Below are 25958 nucleotides of genomic sequence, written 5' to 3'. Positions count from 1 at the left end.
TTGTTGAACGCCATCTTAGCCACACGTGGCCCCAGGACTGAGAAGCAGGTGGGGCCAGCTGGTTGACTTCCAGGCATGTCCCACACTGGCAGCAAAGTCCATGAAACTTTTATCTCCAAAAGTTATAAAAATAATCAGAATTGGAGTTCTGGCTCAAGTGGTAGCCTTAAACACAAAAATTCAGAGATTGTGCCCCTGCCCAGAGTCAATTCCCAGGTTTCTATAAAACAACAACAACAAACCCTTCAAAAACACTTAAGAGACATTAAAGAAGGAAGTTGAGGAGATAGATAATGGGAAAAATTCAAACTTTTCCAGTGTTGCACCTCCCCTCCCCCACCTTTCTTGTTCTTTCTTTCTCCCTTTCTCTGTTCCTCCCTTCCTCCTTTGTTTTCTTCCTTCCTCTTTCTTCTTCCTTTCTTTTTTTTGTTTAAGTCAGGAGCTCTTTCTGCCTCCAGTATGTTAAGCACTAGAATTACATGCATGCACACCCAGCAAAGTTTTTTTTTCTTAATTCTGATAGTATATTCTACTAGTAGTTGCCACTTTTTATTGGACACCTCTTAGAACATGCACTTTGACAATCCCCATGATTATAACTCTTTCAACTACTCTATGATACTGTATTTTTATTTGCTCTTAAACACAGAGTAACTGAACTGGGGTGTAACTCAGTTCCAAAGCTCATTCCTAGCAAGTTCGAGGTCCTGGGTTGGATCTCCAGTACCAAAACAGAAAAGACAAAAACATAGTTAAACAAAAACAACAGCACAACGGTGACTCATAACACTAATAATACTTATACAATAGACAGGTTATGAATACAGTGCCTCTAGATCAATGTTACCCCTTTTAACATTCTCACACACTCCTCCCACCCTATCTTTTCCCTGTCTTTTCTTAATTTGGGGGTTACATATTGATTTTTTTTTTTTTGCCATTTAACAAAGCAGTTATCTTCACTCTCCTTCCACCAACCCCTTTCGTTGTCTTTCTCAGTTTAATGGGCATATACATTTTGTTCTTGCCTGCATTTATTCATTTGCCTGCTCATTCTTCTACCCCATCCTTTTGACAAATAATTCTTTTTCCCCATTTTTTTCTTTATTGTCAAAGTGAAGTACAGAGGGGTTACAGTTTCATATGCAAGGCAGTGAGTACATTTCTTATCCAACTTGTTATAAATAATTCTTAAGTGCCCATTATCATAGGTTAACCCTCCTTGCATGAGTTTATAATTGTTTTTCTCTCCTTTTTCTATTTGCATTTTCTGTTTTTTTAGATTGTCTATGAAATTTATAGTAAAAATGTAAAAGAAAAAATTAGATAGATTACTCAGTATATGTGCATAAAAATTTACCTTCAGAATTTACCTCCAACCGTTAGCTAGTAAGTATTGAACAGCCCAAAAGTTCTAAAATGATAAAGAAACATACAAGGTTCTGTCTGACCAACTTGATGGAAAAAGTCATGGTTACTGGAAATGAATTTTGAAAGAGTCTTGTTTATAATGAACTGATTCTAAAAGAATAAAGTGCATTAAAACATCTAAAAAGAAAGAGTGAAAATGACATCTAAAAAGAAAGAGTGTAAATGATGAATTGGCACTGCTGATCTCACACAACAGTAAAATGGGTCTCTACCTAAGCTTTAATACTACTAACAAACCTGGTTGTATTTTAAGAATGATATGACAGCTGCACATTGGTGGCTTATGCTTCCAATCCTAGCTATTTGGGAGTCTGAGATTGGAAGGGTTGCAGTTCCAGGCCAGCCTAGACAGGAAAGTCCACATAAAACTCCATCTCAGTGGAAGAAGTTGGGCCTTGTGGCATATACCCATTATCCTAGCTATGGTGAAAAATGGAAAGTACGTGGATTTTGATGCAAGAGTGCTGGAGCAGAAGAAAAGACATTATCTCAGAATAACCCATACACAAAACGACACTTGGTACCTGCCTAGCAAGTGCAGGGCCTTAAATTTAAAAACCACAGAACCACCAAAAAGAAGCAAATGAAAAAGTGACAGGACAGTGGATAGCTATTTTTCTGGGTCACCAAAGCTTGAAAATTTCATCACTTTTTCTAGTGGCAGCTGGTTGTAAAAATTTTTTTTAAAAACACATAATTGTCAAAATTTTGTTAACAGGGTGACACTTTAAAAGACAATAGCCTGAAGACTGATGCTTTGGGTTTAACTCACCTGTGAGCATTGATCAGGCCCTGCATTCTTAACAAGAATAAGTAGGTGAATAATTTAGAATGTTAAGTCATTTTCCTCTTTATTTTCCTTTTTTTCTTTCTTTATTTTTTAGTTTGGAAAAAATTACCTTAATTTCAACAGTGGTTTTCAATAATAACTACACATTTAAGAAGGCATAAGGTTAAGGGCAGAACTAGTAAATAGCTGTGTCAAAACTATAATAGTGGTAATGATGCCTTAGAAGTAATCACTGATATGTTACGTAGCAGAGTATTTTTAAGTCCTGTTGGGATAAAGAATAGGTCATGTGAATAAAATCAGACTTTAGCAGGGTTTGTCAGACAACATGAGATGAAATATAGTTTTTAATTGTCCTGAAAGCCAAAATATTATTAAGAAAACACTGCTATCTTCTCATTTTTCCTAGTGTGTTATACATGATGAGACTAAAAGAAAACTACTATAGCCACTGAGCAAGCCTGAAGTCTTGATGTTTATGGCATTTTAGTTTAGTTCCATTTATAAAATAAAATTTAAATGTATAATGTTTCGCTTAAGTCTACACCTACAAATATAGTAATTATATGGTTACCCCTATGGTTAGAATTTGTTGTTTTATATCCGGCCTAATACAATTATCATGATTCCCCTTTGTCTGTCAGTCAAAATGTGACTATTGTAAATTAGGACATCCTGTCACTGTTAAATATTGTATCTGTTTTTTGAACTCTTCAAATCATTTTGTTTTACTTAGGTGCAGGAACTAGCTTTCTGTACATCTGTTTCCAAAAACAGGGAAACCCTGAAGATTTATCTTAAATTTTACGCTTTCATTCAACCCTCTCCTTATAGTTCCTCTTCTCCTTTTTTAAAAACGTACATAGATTTTTATGACAATTTACATGTTTTATTACTTAATAAGTCTGTGCATATATGTCTGTTTCCAGAACTTTAACTAATGTTAATGATGTTAGAAATATAGTTCCATTTCATTACTGTATTTTCTTTCTCCAGAAATTTAGCAGTGTTGGGACATACAGGTGTTAGTAAAACACCAAATATCTAAATATATTTTAATAATGTATAAAATTGTATTTGATTTAAATATGTTATTTTTTTAAAGCACTTTCACATTTAAGCCTTTATTTAATCTTTCTAGCCAGGTTTATTAGATCAGCACAATAATGATTACCCTTGTTGTTACATGATAAATTAAGGTTGTAAAAAGACAACATAAAAACTGATGATTTGAGGTAAATGTCATTTTCTGTGCAGTGCAATTTCTTCTCTTTATGGTGGAAAAGTTTTAATTATTCTGCCATATAAGAATATGGTCTGATTTTCTCCCAGTTTGACTTCAGTTATTTTGAGTCTCTTGTTAATAACCAAAATTATCTAAGATCCTGTCTGTTGGATCTTATGGGAAGACTAGTATGAGAAATTCTTTGTTAGTCATTCTTTAGCTACATGGTTTTCAAAGAAATTTTATGTCACATTAGTTCTAGTTGACTAATAATACACATTTAGGTGTTTTATTCAGAAAAGTTGACACTATCCTCCCTTCCTCTCTCCCTCCCTCCCTCCTTTCCTTTCTCTCTTTGTCTCTCAGTGTCTATCTCTGTCTATCTGTCTGTCTGTCTCTCTTTTGGGGGCCAGTTTTAAGCCTTGAACTCAGGGCTCGGATGCTATCCCTGAGCTCAAGGCCAGTGCTGTACCACTTAAGCCACAGCTCCATTTCAGGGTTTTAATGGTTAATTGGCGATAAGAGTTTCTTGCCCAGGTTTTCTTTGAACCATGATCCTCCGATTTTAGCCTTCTGAGTAGCTAGGATTACAGGTGTGAACCATCAGTACATGGTGGCACTATTTATTTTTGAAGACAGTGTTCAGCTTTTAACAAAAGTGTAGAAATGAGATGACAAGGAATAATTATGTCTGATATCATTTAATTAATATTAAGAATGTTTTTATTTCAATTCAACATCTTATTGATGTATGAACATTCCACATACACCTATGTAAATTTCCTATCTTCAGTAGTTTGTATAGAAAAAAAAAGTGCTACTTCTGGATGTTAAAACTGAATAGGAAATTAAATTACTGAGCAGAAGTGATATTTTATTAAGCACAGCCTCAGTGAGTTTATATGTATATAAGAGTAGAATTAAATGTAGATCAAAGCCTAAAATACAGTGAGCAAACATAGACGCTATTGTTTATGTGGTTTAGCTGTCCAGTCTGCCATTTAACAGACATGGATTGAGCACTAGTTGGTGTCAAGCAATGGTGTTAGTCACCTGAATGAAACAGATGATGTGCAAAACCCTATAGTTGTTTAACTTATATTTAGTGAAAAGTTAGTAAATATTTTCAAATTCTGTCTTTATTTAGTTACATTGTGCCATTTTTGTTTCTTGGAGGAAATGTAAACCTAAACATTTTAAGGAAAAGGGTATCCTTTTCACACTTCAGTTTTAAATAAGAACTTAGCATAGACATACTTTCCATGTTTACTTACTTTCTAATTTTTAAAATTAATAATGACGCAAGGCATCAGATGGACAACATAAGTAACTATTAAAGATGCACACTGAAAAGGTATTTTGAACAAGATACATTCATGGATTATTGACTCTTTTTTATATTTAGACTTTGGGTATGCTTTTATCTTTATCTAAAAATAAAATTTGAGGGGCTGGGGATATGGCCTAGTGGCAAGAGTGCTTGCCTCTTATACATGAGGCCCTGGGTTCAATTCCCCAGCATCACATATACAGAAAATGGCCAGAAGTGGCGTTGTGGCTCAAGTGGCAGAGTGCTAGCCTTGAGCAAAAAGAAGCCAGGGACAGTGCTTAGGCCCTGAGTCCAAGCCCCAGGACTGGCCAAAAGGAAAAAAAAATTGAGGCTTATAGACGTAAAGTATTTACCAGTATGTGGAATCATAACAAAGTTGCTAGAAGAACGTTTCTCTTAATTTGTGCTTTCTGATCTTTACATATATGTGCTGTACAATTTTGAAAATTATTCTTTAAATGAAGTTCAAATTCTTTGCCTTTCAGATCTTAACAGAACAAGTGTGTACTCAGGTTGTACATAAACCACATCCCGAGCCAGATTCTACAGTGAAAATTCAGAATCCAAGTGAGCAATAACAGTTCTTTACTATAATACAATCACTATACTATATACTGTCATACAATAAATGTCAGCATAAGAGATTAAATCAATCTTTTCAAATTCCTTAACTAATTGTGGTGCTTACCTAGTTCATGACACTTATAACTCTCCTATCATAGTTCTAAGATTATGATACATGTATTAGGTCTATATATGGTATAGTTAAAATCTTCAATTCATTGTTTTCTTCATTTACAGTGATTCTTAAAGTGGTGGCAACTTTGTTAAAAAACTCTACACCAAGTACAGAACTGATGGAAGTTCGTCGTTTATTTTTATCAGATATGATAAAACTTTTCAGCAACAGTCGTGAAAACAGAAGGTAAATAGTTTGATATTTTAACAGAGTAGAGCATTCCATGTTGTTTTTGTCTTTCCTTAATTTTCAGTCACTTTCTAATTATGTTTCACTTATTTCCAGTATTGCTGAAACTTTTAGTTATTGTTGAGGGCATTTTGTGTTACTATAAAATCTGCATTCAATATTCAATTATTTTTCTATTTTTAATTTAAGTAGATATATTTAAATTATACATATGAACACACACACACACACACACACACACACACACACACACACACACCTCTGCTACAAAATATGTTATCTCCAATACTTATCTATCACCAGCAGTGCTACTTTTGATTGTAATTGTTTTGGCCTTGTGCAAAGTCATTTATGCTATCCATTGTTTAGCTTATGACTATATTACATCTATTTTAAAGCTGCTTAACTAGAACTTGAGGTACAATATGAGAAAAGAACTCTTACCTCTTTCATGATTTGACAAATAATTTCTATTGTGTGGGAAGCACTGAACTAACTCTGCAAGGCAGTCTTATGGTTCAGGGTAGCCTTTGTACAATCAATTGTTGAAAAGAACCCTAAACCATCAATTTTTCATATATGAGGTGCATTTGAGTGCTAAATGTGATGTGATTATAGAGAAGCAATAACTAAATATGATTAGGAGTGCTAGAAAAATTATTATGAATAATAGCATCATTCACTAGAGGAATTATAGGAAATTGGTAGAATATGGATTACTTAATTAAGCTCTATATTCATTAGTTGATACAGACTTCAAAATGATACATTCGAGTTCAATTTTGCTATTTTATTGAGGTATTTTTTTTCTACTTAGATGCTTATTGCAGTGTTCAGTATGGCAAGACTGGATGTTTTCTCTTGGATACATTAATCCTAAAAATTCTGAAGAGCAGAAGATTACCGAGATGGTCTACAATATCTTCCGAATTCTTTTGTATCATGCAATAAAATATGAATGGGGAGGCTGGAGAGTCTGGGTGGATACACTCTCAATAGCCCATTCGAAGGTAATAAGAACTTATATTTTAACATTTTGTATCATTGAGGTTTCAACAATGGATTAAATTGCTATAGACCCTCATCTGGTGCCATCTTGTGGAAATGCTGAGTTATAACAGCAGATTCGTTGATGGCAACTTTTTCTGTTTATTCAACCCCATTGATAGGTTGTTAGAGCTTGAGAGGCTCTATAGATCCCTTGAACACCAAGTTTATAAATTAGGAATTTAGGCACTATATCTCTTCATAGCAGATTTGAAAAGTTCTTTCTGAACCAATTGCTTTTTAACTAAAACTAATTCTTAGATGAATAATTTGTGAAAAGTGCTCTGAAACTCCTCCTAAGACCACTTTAAAGTAGTTTTTCATTTCCAAATAAAAATCACAAATATGTTTTAATTATTTTATATTTTCATTATTCTTAATTCTAAGAATCTGCCTATATAGTGAATATTTTAAAATCTTTGACTTAAGTCATAAATGTGTAAGTATACACACATTTCACTTAAGAAATTTAGAATTAGAATTTCTCACCATGTAGTGTCATAGAGAAAGGAGGGGCACCAGAAGTTTGGCTTTCACCCTAGTAATATCACAATTTAGTTTTGTGATTTTAGGGCCTCTATTTCGTCTTTTCTTTATAGAATACTATTAATGTTTTATTTTGTTTTCTAAACTTCCAAAGAGTGTACAAAAGAGTTAGTTACAATTTAACTTTTCCATCTAAGTATCCAGTGCTTTCTGATCATGTTACATCTTCTATCAGTCTCCCTCATCCCATCTCATTTAGTCATTTTTAGCAGTAATTAGAAAAATATTTGAAGAGGACACAGAGTAAATTTAATGGTTTACTGCTTCTCATGAAACTATTCCACTTCTATGTATACTGTGACAGACGACATGCAAATGAATGGTTGTAGTGGTAACCTAGTAGAATTTTTATTTATCAAAGCAGATAGCAGGGCTGGGGATATAGCCTAGTGGCAAGAGTGCCTGCCTCGGATACACGAGGCCCTAGGTTCAATTCCCCAGCACCACATATACAGAAAACGGCCAGAAGCGGCGCTGTGGCTCAAGTGGCAGTGCTAGCCTTGAGCGGGAAGAAGCCAGGGACAGTGCTCAGGCCCTGAGTCCAAGGCCCAGGACTGGCCAAAAAAAAAAAAAAAAAAAGCAGATAGCAGAGCTGGTTGTCAGTGACTAATCTGTAATCTTAGATATTCGGGAGACTGACATGTGAGCATAGAGGCGTGATGCCCAACCTGGGCAGGAAAGACTCTTACCTCCAATTAACCACCAATAAGCCACAATGAAGTTGTGGTTCATGTGGTAGAGCACTAGCCTTAAGCACAAAAGCTCAAGGACAGCACCCAAATCCTGAGTTCAAGCACAAGGCTTGGTGTCTGTCGTGCGTGCATGCACACACACACACACACACACACACACACACACACACACACACAACTTAAAAAACAAAACAACATATGGCATGCACGCATGACTTGTTGTTTCTAGGTTGCTAACTTCTAACCTTTGGGATTTACTTTTTTCTTCTGTAAATGAATTGTTTGTTAAAAAAAGTACATTTTTACAATATAGTGGCACTTTATATAATTTGTTTAATGAATTTAAAAATAGCAAAGGAAAGGATATTGCAAGTTTGTACAAAAATGTATATTCTATGTGAAAATGTAACCATGAAACTTTAGGAGACAGTTGGAGATTGGATAGATGTGGAGAATGATGGAAAAAGTTACACTGGTCATGAAGCATTGTACATATAAATGGACATGTTAAATTGAAACCCCCATTGTACAATTATTTGAAACTAATTTTAAAAGTAAAACCAAATCCAAAAAATGTGTATCCTGATTGTTATGAGCATGCTTCTGTGCAATAAAAAATTCAGAGTTGCATATATAAAGATACAGCTTTTTTTAACCTTTTGTAAATGTATCTATTTAAGTGTGTGTGTGTGTGTGTGTGTGTATGTGTGTGAATTTCTTCAGCAGTCATTGTGATGGGTATACATATGAACAATAGACATTGAAAAGAGATTTCACAGTGGTACTTTGGGTATTGTATATTATTATATGCCAGTTCCTTATTTAAGTTTTAACAAATGTGTAGGAGATAACTATCATATTTGGGGATTATTACTGAAATACTTAACCTAACAAGAAGAACCTTTATTATTGCTGTTTTACCTGTTCAATTCTGGGAAAATCACATAATGAGTCACCAGTAGCTATGCTTGATGTTTACTTTTTCTTAATCACTTTTAAAACTAATGTGTGCTAATTGGAAGATCTTGAAAATCCTATTATATTTGCTCGTTTACCTTTATTTTATTTGTACTATTTATTCTTTTCATCTTGACCTAAACCAAGTGTTTTAGAATTTTCATTTTTCATTTTCAAGGTCACTTATGAAGCACATAAAGAATACCTTGCCAAAATGTATGAAGAATATCAAAGACAAGAGGAAGAAAACATTAAAAAGGGAAAGAAAGGGAATGTGAGCACCATCTCTGGTCTTTCATCACAGACAACAGGAGCCAAGGGAGGAATGGAAATCCGAGAGATAGAAGATCTTTCACAAAGCCAGAGCCCAGAAAGTGAGACAGATTACCCTGTCAGCACAGATACACGAGACTTACTTATGTCAACCAAAGTATCAGATAATATTCTGGGAAATACAGATAGACCTGGAAGTGGAGTACATGTAGAAGTACATGATCTTCTAGTTGATATAAAAGCAGAAAAAGTGGAAGCAACAGAAGTCAAGCTTGATGATATGGATTTATCACCAGAGACGTTAGTGGGTAGTGAGAATGGTGCCCTTGTGGAAGTAGAATCTTTGTTGGATAATGTATATAGTGCTGCTGTTGAGAAACTCCAAAACAATGTACATGGAAGTGTTGGTGTTATTAAAAAAAATGAAGAGAAAGATAATGGTCCATTGATAACTTTAGCAGATGAGAAAGAAGAACTCTCCAATAGCACCACATCATTTCTCTTTGATAAAATACCCAAACAGGAGGAGAAACTGCTTCCAGAACTTTCTAGCAATCACATCATTCCAAATATTCAGGATACACAAGTGCATCTGGGTGTCAGTGACGATCTTGGATTGCTTGCTCATATGACTGGAAGTGTAGACTTAACATGTACATCAAGTATAATTGAAGAAAAAGAGTTCAAAATCCATACAACTTCAGATGGAATGAGCAGTATTTCTGAAAGAGACTTAGCATCCTCAGCCAAAGGGTTAGAATATGCTGAAATGACTGCTACAACATTGGAAACTGAGTCTTCTGGGAGCAAAGTTGTACCGAATATTGATGCAGGAAGTATAATTTCAGATACTGAGCGATCTGATGATGGCAAAGAATCTGGGAAGGAAATCCGAAAGATCCAGACAACTGCTACAACACAAGTAAGCTATCTTATAGGAATTCTGTAAATAAACAAGCGTTAAATCTGATGGCTGTGGTGGGACATGCCTGTTATCCCAGCACTGGGAAGCCTGGGGCAGGAGAACCACAAGTTAACGGCCATCATATATTGAGTTCCAGGCCAGCCTAGGCTACACAGCAAGATCCTGTCTCAAAGCAACAACATTAGCAAAATTACTGAATAGATACTGAGTTATTAGCTGCAAAATGTAGTAATTTCTTACTAACTATATTATGTTTGTATTTATTTAATGTATAATAGTATTAATACAATTTGGTATTATGGCAGATTTTATATATACATATATATATATTTAATTGGTTCTTCCACATTTTGTGTGTGTGTGTGTGTGTGTGTAACTTTGTTAAACCATTCTGGCACTTGAGATCTTCATATAGTACAGAGCATTGTACTAGATAAAAATATGGCCTTTAAGGTTTCTTCCAATTCTAATATTTTATGGCTCTCATTTCACTTACACCTCTTTTACTAGAAATCTTTATCCTGAATTCTTCTTTATTAACCTTCTTTCAAGCTTCAGGCCCATTCCTGTTCTTTGCATTATAGGAAAGGTGACTTGTAGCCCAGTAGAAGTGATAAATGAAGGGGAGGGGAAAAAGTAACTTATTTATCAAGCACCTTCTCTATTTGGAGCACTGTACTAGAAGTATTCAGATTTAATCCTCACATCACCCCTGTGAGGTAGGACATTATTACTGAGAACATTTGTAATTAGTAGCATTGACAATTTTCTACCTGTGTGAATAAGAATTTGGAAAAGGTGACAGTTAGACCTAGTAGCTATGAAATGTTAGTACTGTAGTTTGGACTCTGCCATAAGAAAACTAAAGACATGGTTTTTTTATGATTATTCAGTTAAATAATAGCGTATGACTAAGTTTGAGAAATTATAATACTTTATCATTAGTTATTTGACTTTTGTTATCTCCTGAGATATTTTTTACTTGTCTTTAAATGCCACTGAAAATAAAGTTAACTCATTTCCATTATAATTATATTATAAAGACCCAACCATGCTTTAGTGATGTTTAGTGATGTGAATATTTTATAATATATTCTCTGTGTGGGAAAGATATTTTTATTTTGTTCTTTGTAAACTGCCAGTTTTCATTTTTGTGGCAATTGTAATTCCATGATAATTGTCAGAGGATGGGAATATCAAGTTAGGTAGAAACTTAAAATATTTATGATGTCTCATTTATTGAATATAATAATCACTAGGCTCCCTTGGTTTATTTTTATCGGAAGTGTATAAGAATTTTTTTCTGGTTCACTATGTAATTTAAATGCATTTGTAATTTTAATTGAAGTGTTATGAATGAAAGAGACTTCGAATATGTTCAAATCTATATCTTCTACCCACATGTTTATAGTTAGAACCAGCAGATGACATAAATGGAGTGTGCTCTATTTCATGTGTACTCACTTCTTTGGGGGAGTAATGTTGTCTCATATAAACACCTACAGAAAGTCCATGTGCACCTGTTTTTCAGTGTGAACTTGGGGGCTATCCTTTGGTTACATTGGCTAGTTTCTTCACTATTAAATTAAAAGCAGTAATGTTGGCCTTCTCATCTTAAAAACGTTCCCATATAGAGAATTATGGTGAAAATACACTTTAACCTACCAAAGTCCTATGTTAGAGTGTTACTCATTTCATTTCTGCTCACTGGTTTTAAGTCAGATACTTTTTGTGCTCCACGAAGTTTACTTTTTCTTTCTTTAGGCTGTTCAGGGTCGGTCTATCACCCAGCAAGACCGAGATCTCCGAGTTGATTTAGGATTTCGAGGAATGCCCATGACTGAGGAGCAGCGACGCCAGTTCAGCCCAGGCCCCCGAACCACAATGTTTCGGATACCTGAGTTTAAATGGTCTCCAATGCATCAGCGACTTCTCACTGATTTATTATTTGCTTTAGAAACAGATGTACATGTTTGGAGAAGGTACAACTACTTTTCTATAAATAAAACTAGTTTCACTTAAGAAACTGAGTGTTTTTATTTACTGCCATCAACTGATTGATTTGTAAGTGATTATATCCTTGAATAAAAATGGCCAATTAAGTTAATTAAAAATATTTAGACATTTAAAATTTTGGTAGGTCAGAATTTTCATAAGGGTTAGGGGCTCACACCAATAGATATGTAACAATTCAGGCTTAAGACAAAAAATAAATCTGGCATCTCTTGTTTTATATTAAAAAAGATTTAATTAGAAAACTCAGCCATTTCCTAAATTCTTGAAACTGCTTAATAAAATGTAACACCCATGATATATATGATTTCAAAGCCTGTGCCACTTAAACAATTAGAGGATATTAGTTCAAATATAATCAATGAAACTAAATCTACATGAGTTAAATCATAATATTTTCTGATTTTCAAATTAGAATTTGCTGTTTTGCAGTTTTGAGGTATTGAACTCAGGGCCTCAGGCTTGCTAGGCATCAGTTTAGTTTCCTAATAGCAGTTATGTAACAAATGAACTGTTTGTGTATCATTTACATTTTTATTCATCTAAGGTAGGAAGTTGAAGGCTATAACAAAGTTCTTCATTCATTGGCAATTTTAAAGTATGATGTTCTCAGTACTCAAGCTTGTTTCTGCTTTTGCCAATTTTACTTTGAGGATTTAAGGTGGCTGCTTCTGCTCCCAGTATCAATTCAACATAAGAAACTTCACCACATTAAAAGGCAGTAGCCTTCCTTCCTTTCTTCCCAACCTTCCTTCCTCCCTTCCTTCCTTCCTACCTACTCCACTTTCCCATCTACCTCCTCACTTCCTTCTTCTTTTTCCTTTTCTTCTTTCCATGAGACACCTGCAAAACAGCTGAGAGGAAGCCAATGTTTCCTCCTCCCAGCAGAGCTCAGTAGTGAATAAAACCTGGAGTATCTTAGCAGGGAAGAAGTCCTGACTACTGTGGAAGCAGCACATAGTCTACCTTAAAAGTACTTGCTTTTGATTTTGTGATCAGTTTCTTTTTAGGCTATTTTTTCTTGCTAATGTTGTCATATGCTGAATTATCTAGTGAAAGTTAAGGAAAGTGGAATACCCTGAGATCCATTCCTGTTAACAAGAGAATCAATCAGTGTGTGTGGAGGAAACATGTAATGTACTAATTGTACTATTAGATGTCAGTGACATTGAATTTCCTTCCACCAGCAAACTGCCTTTGTTTTTCACGAGTACTCATGAATCTTGTACAAGTAGAATTTTGTGTAATTACAAAAGTATTTAAACTAGCCTTTATTCCTAGGACATGAGCAAAGCATTCTAAAATCCAAATTATAGAGGCTAGGAGCATGGCTTAGTGGTAGAGTACTTGCCTAGCATGGATGAAGCCCTGGGTTCGATTCCTCAGCACCCCGTAAATAGAAAAAGCTAGAAGTGGTGCTGTGGCTCAAGAGGTAAGGTGCTAGCCTTGAGCAAAAGGAAGCCAGGGACAGTGCTCAGGCCCTGAGTTCAAGCCCCCGGATGAGCAAACAAACAAACAAAAATCCAAACTATTATAGGTAATAAGTTTAGTTTTCTTTTTTCATTTTTTTTTCTCATTAGAAACAGTTCATGTTCTGACTGACACAAACTAAAGCAGAGTGCTTTTCTTTGGACATTTACATTTCATGTTTCCTATGATAAAACCATACTGTGGACCTACTTTGAAATCTTCCTCTTATTCAGTATATCTTTGAATTTGTTTATTTTTTCATCCTGTCTTTCTTTTTTTTTTTTTTTTGACAGAGTGTACTTTTTCAGCATGGCTAGTGAAAAGTAAGGCTGTGGTCAGGTATTGGGACAAATTGAAAGTTCCTAAAAGGCAAAGCTTTCAGGTACCTTTGATGTTGCTTTGCCTTTCACCATAGACCAACTGGTTGTTGCAAAAACATATGTATTTTTAGTTCAATTCATTGACCTAGTCACATAGGACAATCTAGTTAACGTTATGTTTACCTTGGCACTTGAACACAAACGCCTTATAAGTGTTTAGTTGTGATGATTAAAAAAATGATTTTCTAATAGGTTTTAAATTCTTTAGATCCTCTCAGTAGTCTGAAATTTATTTTTAGTTTAAAAATGTTACTCTAAATAAAGTATCATGTTCTTAGACTAAGGAAATGTTAATTTGTACTTTGTTTCTCTTTTTTAGCCATTCTACGAAGTCTGTAATGGATTTTGTTAATAGCAATGAAAACATTATTTTTGTACATAACACGATTCACCTCATTTCCCAAATGGTAGACAACATCATCATCGCTTGTGGAGGAATTTTACCTCTACTTTCTGCTGCTACATCACCAACTGTAAGTACTTTGCCTCCATCTAGTGGTATCCTTGTGTAATTACAACAATTGAACATTTCAATAATGTCAGATCCTATAGATTTTAACAAATATGTTCTTCTAATGGTTTCAACCATTAAAAATTTCGGTCCATTCGCATTTATTTCACACATCTCTGTGTACTCATGAAAATATTCTCAGGTAATTCCTGTGCACATTATTTGGTAAGAACCATAACTAGTAACAATTTATGTTTATTTTGTATATGTTATGATATAAGCAGTTAAATCCTTATGTAATATTTTTGTCTGTTATTATGTGCTAATTTAAAATTTAAAAAGTCCAGCTCCCATTTGCTTCTGTTTAAAACATTGCAGTATTAGTATAAATAGAAAAAATTTGAAAGACAGATGGATTATATATGTCATTTAAACTATAATAGATCAATATTAAATTTTATTTTAGTTATCACTTTAAATATCTTTGATTAGGCCTGGGAATAGATGTAGATGAGTTGGAGAGCTCTTGGCTAGCATTGTAAAGTTGTGCGTTGTATCCCCAGGAACATAATAAAATGAAAGAATTATGGCTTTGATTTATTCCAAAAACAGAACTGCATAACTATTACTTACTGAGAAATTATATATAACTGTACTTCCTATATGATTTGTGTTTTTGTTGTCATAATGGAAAGACATCCAACATTTTGCAGCTTTATTAAGATGGTTATTTTTATTGGTTATTTCAGTTACTTTCAATTTGATTGCTGACTTTATTTCATCTTTCTATTTCTATTTGGTTATTTTTCTCACTGTTTTTGTCACTATTGTCACCAGAGCAGCAATGAAGCTTAAAATATATACGAGTCTAAAAGCAAGCAAGCTGGCTTAGGAGGGTGTAGAACATTAAGGAATTAGCCAAACCAGGTAATAGAGCTGGGAAGAACAATATGCATAGTGGATACCATATGAAAAGTGCAAGTGTCTTGAAATTCATATGCCATCTTTTCTCTTTAATCGCATTCCTCCTTTGACAATTTATACCAAATCAAGTAGAGTTTTAAACTATTCTAATATTAAGACAAAGAAGGCTCTTTTTTCTCTTTTAAAAACTATATCAGTGTTTTCCATGTGACTTTCCTTTATAGTAATTTTACATCTTTTAAGTTTTCATTTGTTGTCAAGAAGTTTTTAAGGATTGTATTAAAATTCACTTTAAAATACTGAATATTTACAATATTATATAGTATAAAAATTACCTTCATATGAAATATTTATCATTAAAATTTGAACAAGATTCAAATGTTCACATTACTAAGTTATCTTCTAAATTTTAAAATCGAAAGATCTCTATTAGTATAGACAAAATTAAATTAACGAAGTAATTATAAACTTGATTTATGTACTATTTTACTACACCTGTTTTGTTGCTTTCATAATGCTAATAAATGTGCTGATATTTTAAAGTTTTGGCTACTGGGCCAGGAGTTTGGACTAATGGTAGACTGTTTGCCTAGCATGCACGAAGCCCTGGGTTCCACATGCAAAATAAAAGCTGAAAGTGGCACTGTGGCTCAAGTGGTAGAGTGCTAGCCTTGTGCAAAAGAAGCTAGGGACAGTGCCCAGGCCCTGAGTCCAAGCCCCAGGAAAAAAAGAAAAATTTGGGCTACTAAAATTATTGCCTATGCAATTTTGATTCCTGTAGGTTGGATTTGAAACTACTTACACTCTGGGAATTCATTCAGCTGTAGAATCTTTTGTTTATTGTGTTTCTGCATTTCTATTATTATAGTCTTTTAACTGCTTATTCCTATTCATGGTGCTATAACATATCTGATATTTCTATTCATTAATAAACTGCTTTTTTTAAAAGAAATAGCCAAGTCAGGTGCCAATGGCTCATGCCTGTAACTGTAGCCACTCCAGAGGTTGAGATCCAGAGGATATCATCTTGAGGCCAGTGTGGGCACAGATGTCCATGAGACTCCATCTCCAAAATAATTAGCAACAGCAGAGCTGGAGGCATACCTAAGATGGTAGTTGACCAGCCTCGCAAGTAACTAGCTGAGCAAGCACAGCCTGAGTTCAAATCTCCAAAAAAGGAAGGAAGGAGAGAGGGAGGAAGGAAGGAAGGAGAGAGGGAGGAAAGAAGGAAGGAAAGAGGAAGGAAGGAAGGAAGGAAGGAAGGAAGGAAGGAAGGAAGGAAGGAAGGAAGGAAGGTTGAAATCGCTGCAGTACCCAAAAAGAAAGACAAACACATAGACAGAAACAGAAAGAGTGAGTAAAGAAAGACATAAAAACTGAATACAAATGTGGACTTTTTTAACTTTGGTTTAAAAGATAAAAAGATGACAAAATTTTGGAAGTGCTAAAAGAAAAATCTGACAACATACAGATGAACAAAAAGGCACATTGTCTTGTAAATAACATTAGAATTTGATACAAATTCTTGAGCTCTTGTAATTTTGATTGATATAAGTTTTTCGAATTTTTATCTTACATATAGATAAGTATTTTATGAGTAAATGGGTTTAATGATGGTTATGGCAATATTTGTCAAACTTTCTATGTGGAGACAAATATTCAGTATTTGCATTCTGTGGGCCATATGGCCTTTATCCAGTTACTTCATTCTGTAGGTATGGTAGAAAAGCATTTGCAGCACATAAACAGACATGGGCTCATTCTATTAAAATGTTATTTACAAGCTTTATTTACTGCCTAGTGGATCAGACTTATCCCATGTACTAGTCTGTTAAATACTGACACAGGGTATGAGCTCCACATAAAACAACAATACCATAATAGAATGATGTATAGTGAAAACTTTATTGCTTATGATAACTGTAGAAAACCAATGCTTATAATTTAAGATAAACTTTTTCCTTGAATTTGGGCTCTTCTATCAGTAATCTAAATTAGTCAGGAAAGTGCAGCTTGGAAGATCACTGCTTAAAGCCAACCTGGGGAGAAGAGTCTGGGACATTTCATCCCCAATTAGTCAACAAAATACTGAACTGGAGACATGGCTCAGTAATACAGTACAAGCCATAATCAAGCAAGCCTAGTAAGAGAACAAAGCATTAGGAATAAGCCCTGGTATTGGCAAAAACAAACAAACAAAAATAAACAAAAAAAAGACAAACAAAACAAAAATTGAATTTGAATTACTAGCTATTTGTTAAAGTTGTACTTTGAAAAATAATCACTGAATATTGTGGTCATCACTTTAAATTCTCTTTCAATTTTTGCACTTAGCTATGCTAATTTTTTTAATTTGACATATTTATTGCTGAAACGTTAAATTTTGGAAAAATAAATAGAAAGCTAAGTATTTAAAAAAAAACAATGTCTCGAAGCTCAACCCAAGAGTATGTCTTTCTCTCATTTTTCGAAGCTATTGTGAACAGTTGAGTGGTTTTTATGAATACATGTTTTTTTCTCAGTATCAGAGAGGCACACATATGACCTTTTTTGAAACTGAGTTAATTAAAAGTATATGAATTATGCATAAGATAATTCTGTATTTTAATCTGACCTCTGCAATTTTCTGCTTGTCCCCTAACTTGGTTTCTTTATGTGAAAAGAGATATTAGTTATATTTATACCACAGGATCTTTATGAAAATTAAGTTAAGTAATACTTGCAAAATGCATTAGGTGAGGATACCTCTGGAAGTTTTCTTTCTTGAGTCACTCTTTTGAACCATTTAATTTCTTTTGGACATGTTTTACATAATGATAGAACATTTTTCTATTTATAAAGTCGGCTTGTCATATTCAGAACTTTGAAGTTAAAATATTTGAGACAAATTTAGTTATTATGGATGAACTTTTTGGTAACAAAAGACTAAACTGGTATAGTTTTTGTGTCTGCTTTTTGCATGGGATTAGCCACAGAAATGCTCTGTTTGCTTCCCCAGAACCAAAAATCTCTATTGGGAATAAAATTTGTATATTACAATATATTTTTCTGGAAGAAAAATTTCAGCTGCGTTACTTAATAATCCTTGTAAAGAGATATGTTATTATTAACACTAAGAACAGAAAACTGCCAGTGTATTGTTTATGTTGATACAGAATACTCTGAACTTAATATTACCAAAGAATCGGCATTTTTTTTTGCAGTTTGGGATTGCCTAGATTATTTTAAATCATACATTGCAAAGAAAATCAATAATAAAAAGTACCTTAATTTTTAAAAAATGAATCAACTGTTTTTAGTAATCAGGAATACTACTACTACTTGCTATGTGGTTTGGTGAGTTTTTGGTTTGGGAAGGAATGATATTTTCCTTGTTATCTTTTCAGTGCATATCATTTATTCTGTGCCTCTTTGTTCAAGCTGTTCATGAATGAAAGCAGAAAACTAGAGGAAATAAAATAATAAAAATACAGATCATGGACCAACCACAAATTCATTCACTGATTTTGTTGTGCCAAAAATGGTCAACTTAACATGTTGAACACTGAATGTTCAGAATTTGGTTCAGTTTTAAATGTGATCAAATTTTCTCTCTCCCAGGACAATAATGAAATTGGCATTTGTGTTTCTCCTAGTTATTGCATAATAAAAAAAGAACAAGTTTCATATGCTGTCAAAAGCAATGACAAAAATCTTAATTTTAGTTTACTTTTTCTTACTAGGATATATATTTATAAAAAGTACTAATTTTGGTTTTGTTCTTGTCTGTCTCATGGCAATGGTTACGCTTTAGTTTCTTGGATGCTTTTATAATTTTCAGTGAGTGTGCCATGAAAATAGTACGTTTGCAGATTTATATTCCCATGTATAAATATATATGTGGCAAAAGGCAAAGAATAGGAATAATTGGTAACTATTAATTGTGAAACTTACTCCTTTGTAAATTTCTTTTCATTTAAGTATAGTTCTTGGTTGAATTATACTCTGAAACTTAGCACATGGAATTATGTACTATATCAGTAAAAAATAGTTTTTATGTTGTAACAACATAAATATTTCAACTTTGATTTTTAAGAGGGTTTCTGGATATTTGAATAAACATAGCAAACTCTATAGCAAACTCTAGAATGTTGGCATAAGTAGTTCATTTCCCTGAATCATTTCTGATTATGTCAATACAGATAGAACTTTTGTAGAGGAATACTATTAATTTGTTAAAATGTTTTATTAATCATCTACTAAGAAAAGACAATTGTTTTATAAAATAGCATGTTTAATTTCTACGTATGAATTGCACTTATATATATTATTTGCTGTTACTCAAAATATTTAATTTTAGTCATATAACTTCTGAATTTCCCTTCTGAGAATTTTATTTTTAACAAAATAATCAAATATGATTTTAAATATATTTTGTGTTTCAATTTTACATGTATTTTTGTTTAATTTTAATAATTTTCTTTTCTTGTACTTTTTTGGTCTGTTGTCTGTTTTGTCTAATGCATGTCCAGGGTTCTAAGGTTAGTATTACTTCTGAGTAATTTTTAGGTTTTTAGTTTAAATTTTATTTTTACTTACATATGACATTTTTGACTTAGTTATATTTTCAGTTTCCATATCATCTTTAACATCAGGCATATCTTTTACATATTTTAAAGATTTATAAAAATTATTTTCCCAATGCATTAATGAATTAGCATTTTATTATTCTCAATATTAATGAAATTATCAAATATAATTAAAAGAGTATGAATATAGTCAGCTGTGTGATCAGATTTTGACTAGCTCCAATTAAAGGAAACAGTGAAATATATGTTATTTAAGGTTGAGTAATAATTTGTATGGGAGTAATTTTTATTTTTAAAATATATCATAAGATACTTATATGATACTTATTGTATTTGTAAATAATTCGTGTACATAACATACTAAGAACTCTCTTTTAGGTTATTTCTGTTAAGAATGTCTGTTAGCTTAAAATCAGTTTTTTTTTGTTCAGAAATACATTTGTCAAATAATATAAATATAATAATTTGTTCATAAATATTTGTTTGTAATTTACTCAAAACAGAAGTACATTTTGAAGGTTAGAACTGTAGACTCGAAACCAACATGAGCAAAAAAATAATGATTAACTAATGAAGTGTTTTCCTCAGACATATGTATGTTAATGTTCCTGCTTCTTCCAAGCAAGAAGTTTAGGTAGGATGATGAATATAAGCAGTATCAGAACGGAACATTAATTAGGAATAGCAATCCATTATATCTGCTGTTCTTTTAATGAATTTATCAGTTAGTGAAGAGGTAAAGATAATCTCTGTTATGAGTGTGCACATTTTCAGGAAGTTTAAACAGAAAATAATTTTATTAATAAAACATTCCTTATTTTCTGCCATTCTGACACTGAGAAAATGAACCTTACTTGTAAGAAACAAAATCATTCAAATGTTATGTATTTCATAATGAAAGGTAAAAGGAGAAATGTTACTACGCTTATAAAGTTACAAAGTTATACATTTAGGAAACAGAATACTTTCACCCAGGCAGGTGAAAGATTGCATATTTTTACAGAGAATGTTTTACTGAAAGCATAGTTTCCAATGTTTTCACATTATTGCTAATGAACTACGGGTCACTAAGTATCTAGGAAGTTATGATATTCTTTATCATTGTCACACTAGAGTTTTATTGTACCTAAAAAGTATCTAGTCGTTTCAGTGGTTCCTAAAATGCATAGTAATTAATATTGGGTTTGAGGCATGCTCAGTTTCTAGAATGCTAGCCAGTGAGCAAAAGCATCAGGTATTAGGTCGAGTCCTGGCTTTGAACCTAGAAAAAAATAAAAAGAATTACTATACATTTCAATTTGAATTGTGATGCCTGAAAAAAGCCATCTTTCCTTTTATTTATTTTTATATACAGGAGAAAAATAAACAGCTTCTAAATGAGAAATATTTTAGAAAAGAATGTCAACTTTATGATTTTATAAATTCTAATAAGATAAAACTAGTAAAAGTGCTCATGTACAGTTATTTCTAAATAACTTTACTAAATAGTCCTGTTTTTATTATTATTAACTCTAGTATACAAAGGAGTTGCCATTTAACAAAGCAGTTTATGAATACAATGTCTTGATCAATGTCACCCCTTTCAACGTCCTTTATAAAAAATAACTAATGGCATTTAATACCCACATAGATGGTTTTAAAAGTCTCTTCCTGTATATATATTTAACATAGTCTGCAAAACTATATTACTTTGCCATTTGTATTGTGAACTATTGCTAAACTGTTCATCTGTATTATGTGTTACATGTATTATATTTTCCAATTTTAATCAAGGCTTAAATCTTCTACTTTCTTAAAGACGGAATTGGAAAATATTGAAGTAACTCAAGGCATGTCAGCAGAGACAGCTGTAACTTTCCTCAGCCGACTGATGGCTATGGTTGATGTCCTTGTGTTTGCCAGTTCTCTAAATTTCAGTGAGATCGAAGCTGAAAAAAATATGTCCTCCGGAGGTTTAATGCGACAGTGCCTAAGACTTGGTAAGTCTGTTAAGGCTAACAGCAAACATTAAAGAGTTATTTAAAAGATTGTTTATGTGGCTCTGTATGTGAAGTCTTCATTTAAGTTGATGCTTCTGTAATTTAATTATTATCTTTTAGCTCTCTAGAGTTACCAAGTTTTTTAAAAGTTTACATTGAAGGTTTCAGGAAATTAGTAAACTTCAATCATCTATTATTTAAAAATGAAGCTAAATATATTTGAATTTCTTTCAAATCCTAAATGACATGGTAGTTGCTATTTTTTATTTCATTGGAATGACAATTCATTTTTTAATCCTATTTTGGTGAACTACTATTGAAATTAGTGCCCACAAACATATCAGAAAACAAATGATGTGATCTTAAATATGATAGACAAACATGACCACTACAACTTTGTTTCACAAAATGAACAGCTATTCTTCAAAATGTTACCACACTTATTTTATTAATCTTTTGTCTTATGTTGCAAAGAAAGTTCAGCATTGAAACTTAGTACGTTGGGATGAGCTCTTGAGATAGAAACCATTCTTACCTCTTCTATTTTTCTTAAAAATAAAATATATATTTATTATTTAAGACTTTCAAATCAGGCAGAAGCTGCTCTTTTTATATTTGCCTTGGAAAATCAAAAAGGCTGAAGAATGGAAGGTACACATAGGATAGGGAGGTCCTGTAATGTACTTTTTATTAACAGTAGTTTTAGGAAGGTAGGTAAAAACAAAACAAAAAAAAAAACCCTATTCAATTATACTTACACAGTAGTATTTATTGGTTTTGTTTATGTTTTGTTTTCTGTTTCTGTTTCTTTTTCTGTTTACGTTTGTTGTTATTTAAAGATAGAACTTTTCTGTGTAGCTCAGGATGACTTCCAACTTGTGCAGGAGGCCAAACTAGCTTTAAACTTCAGATCTACCTATATCAGGAGACTCCTGAGTGCTGGGGTTAGAGAGCTGTACGACTACACTGGGAGAGTTGTTTTAGATGCAAAGAAGGAGCAGGCACTTAGATTTAAGAATAATAAAATGTGATCCAATTAATTTTTTTTGTATTTCTTAAAGTCAGGAAAGCTGACAGGAATCATTTTATATCCATACAGGGGAGAGATTGCCAGGATATTTCTGGCAATTAGATTAATTTACCATGGGCTATTTAACATTTAGAACTTTGTGAGAAACACACACCCACAGTCCCCCCACACACACACGAAAATGTTCAATTTCTTGAAACCAGTACTAATTTGGTTACTTTGAGCTTACAATTTCTAAATACATTATAAGATATTAGTGCTGATTTTATTTTTATCCTAAGAGTACCTACCAGTTTGAATTGCTATATCATCCACAGAAAACTTTATAAGTAAATAATAAAACATTTATCACCTCTCTAAACTTTATGTAGATTAATTTGTCATGATATCCCTCTAAGGGAATTATCTTTCTGTAATCCTTTATATGTATGAGCAGACAGATATTTAAGGTGATGGCCCAAGATGACATAGTTCTGGCATGACAAAGCCAGGATTTCAGTACTTTTGGCCTGACTTTAGATGTTTCAGTATTGAGTTGGGAGTAATCGGTGACAGAATGCTTCCTTACCGTGCAAGAAGGCTAAGATTCAATCCAGCGATTACCAGAAAGAACAGCAGCAAGTCAAAACCAAAAGGAAAACCTAAGGGTTTACTTTTAATGGCAAATAATACTTCACTGCTTCTGGAAATAACTGAATGTATTAAACGTGTTGATAAAGTCAAGTAGACTCAACTACCATAAAGAATTGTGAACATTAAAACCTGTGGTACCTGAATATTTGTGGTTAGTATGATAGTATGATAGATACTATGATAAGGTCACTTTATTTTTAAAAATGTTTTTCAACCAGGCAGCAGTGCCTCAAACCTGTAATCCTGGCTACCCAGGAGCTGAGATCTGAAGATTGTTGTTCAAACCCAGCCCAGGCAAGAAAGTCCATGAAACTGTTATCTCCAATTAATCACTAGAAAATCACAAGTGGTGCTGTGGCTCAAAGTTTTATAGTGCTAGCCTTGAATGGAAAAGCTCAGGGACAGCGCCCAATCCCTGAGTTCAAGCTCCATGGCTAACATACATATTATGTGAGTTTTAATTTGCTGAACATTTTAATAAATGCTCCATAAAATTTGAAATTGTGATGGATGGAGAGCAATAGAATAGGTTATACTGGAAAGGTTATACTGGAAGCTTCAAAGGTAGGATTGACATGGCAGTACATACCATGTCATCTATGCGGAAGGTGAAGATGAGAGGATCGTCGTTTGAAGCTTGGTCAGACAAAGCAAGTTGGTGAGACCCTGTTTTGTTGTTATTGTTGCTTTTTAATTGATGAACCTTGACATCAAAGTTTGAGAGACACCAAAGGCCAGCTTGAGCTGGTTCAAATGACAGAGCATCAATCAAGCAACAGCACTGAGTTCAAATTCAAGTACTGACAAAAGAATCAAATGGGCTGAGGGCTGGGTATGGTGACTATAATCTAACCTCTTCTAGCTACACAGGAAGCTGAGATCAGAAGGATCACAGGCTGAAAGCAGCCTTGCTAAAAAGTTAAGCTGGACCTCATCTCAGTCAATAAGTTGGATAATACCTAGAAATCCTCAGCTCTGTGGGGAGGGTGGTACTGAAAAGTAAACTGAAAGCAAAAAGCGATAGGAGTGTGTGTGACTCAGGTGTGAGGCAGAGTTCAGTCCTTGGTACAAAAATTTAAAAAGCCGCTACTTTCACGTGACTCGTAGTCCATATGACTTTTGCTTTCCTTTTGCTTTTTTACTACATGCTATATATTTTATATGTAGTATGCTTTCATTATTGTATTTCATAATTAAAAATAATTATTGATGTGAATGATTTTAATGAGAATGGGTAGATAAAGGGGAAAGAAATTTGGAAAAGAAATACCTTAGAAAGCGTTTTCCATACATCACACAAACAATTTGTAGTAATAGTATGTTTTTGATGTTTTAAATAGTCTGTTGTGTAGCTGTGAGAAACTGTTTAGAATGTCGACAAAGGCAGAGAGACCGGGGAAACAAGTCATCCCATGGAAGCAGCAAACCTCAGGAAGTTCCCCAAAGTGGGACTGCCACTGCGGCATCCAAGGTACTATGCTTTCTATATAGAGCTTTGTTTTTGTTTAAGAGAACAAAGCAATATGGTAGTTGTAATCAGACAGCTCCAGGCTCTGGTTTTGGCTTTCTGCTCTGTAATTGTGTTACCAAGATTTTTTAATATTTCTGTGATTTGCATTTGTGGGTTATTGAATGAAGAAACTAATTTCTACTTTCTAGTGTTTTTACATCACATAATGCTATTTTTTAGTTACTTGTGTTTTATTTAATATTTCATGTTTTAGAGTTCAATGTGTCAGTAGTGGGCTTTTGAAACAGATGGCTTTTGGTGATAGACATATAGTTAATAAAAGTTACCTGAATGCCTATCAACTGAATTAATACCGTTTAGCATTTCAGAATACTACTATTGCTCACTCTAAATTGTTGTCTTTATTACATGCTTACATGAACCTTACTTACCATCATGAAATTTTAATACCATGACTTTAAGACTTTTGCATAACTGCAAAACTTAAGCTATAGCTTGTGTGTAGACTATATTTAGCTCATAAAAAAATTTAAGTTTCTTAGATTTTTATGTTGTTTCCTTTCCTTGAAATGCTCATCCTTATTTTTTTCCCAGCTAAAAGTTGCTCAGTTCTTGGGTTTAGCTTAAATACTTTTCTCAGGGAAATGTTTTCTCACACCCTCACCATCATTTTAGTCTAGGGTACTTGTTTTCCTAACACCCAGTATGTCTTTCCACCTACTTGCTACACTGGAGAGTACTAAATGTAGACTATAATTTTTATCCAATAAGTGGAATCATAAACTAGAAGTTTAATTGCTTTTACAAGTTTTGTATTCAGTTTTCAAGCAGATCACCCACGTACTCCTTGTGGTTGAGTGTCGTTATGTTCAGTATTGTAGCCTCTGTTTTTTTC

General features: G+C 33.3%; 1 protein-coding gene across 11 annotated transcripts in view; it reads left to right on the top strand.

The window, feature by feature from the left end:
* The window catches only part of Nbea (neurobeachin), a 525681-nt gene that overhangs the window by 129701 nt on the left and 370022 nt on the right, over nucleotides 1-25958 (top strand). For 7 of the 11 annotated variants that reach the window (XM_048341508.1, XM_048341507.1, XM_048341505.1 and 4 more), the window contains 9 exons: nucleotides 5262-5343; nucleotides 5578-5701; nucleotides 6522-6714; nucleotides 9125-10141; nucleotides 11909-12126; nucleotides 14327-14480; nucleotides 19894-19902; nucleotides 21749-21929; nucleotides 24933-25063. In XM_048341508.1, coding sequence (XP_048197465.1) covers nucleotides 5262-5343; nucleotides 5578-5701; nucleotides 6522-6714; nucleotides 9125-10141; nucleotides 11909-12126; nucleotides 14327-14480; nucleotides 19894-19902; nucleotides 21749-21929; nucleotides 24933-25063 — 2109 coding nt within the window. The remainder of the gene's footprint in view (nucleotides 1-5261; nucleotides 5344-5577; nucleotides 5702-6521; nucleotides 6715-9124; nucleotides 10142-11908; nucleotides 12127-14326; nucleotides 14481-19893; nucleotides 19903-21748; nucleotides 21930-24932; nucleotides 25064-25958) is intronic. The other 4 variants (XM_048341510.1, XM_048341515.1, XM_048341516.1 and 1 more) reach the window with 1 other exon arrangement.

Source organism: Perognathus longimembris, chromosome 3, assembly GCF_023159225.1.
Source record: "Perognathus longimembris pacificus isolate PPM17 chromosome 3, ASM2315922v1, whole genome shotgun sequence".
In the NCBI taxonomy this organism is placed as follows: domain Eukaryota; kingdom Metazoa; phylum Chordata; class Mammalia; order Rodentia; family Heteromyidae; genus Perognathus; species Perognathus longimembris.
This window is presented reverse-complemented; position numbering and strand designations above follow the sequence as displayed.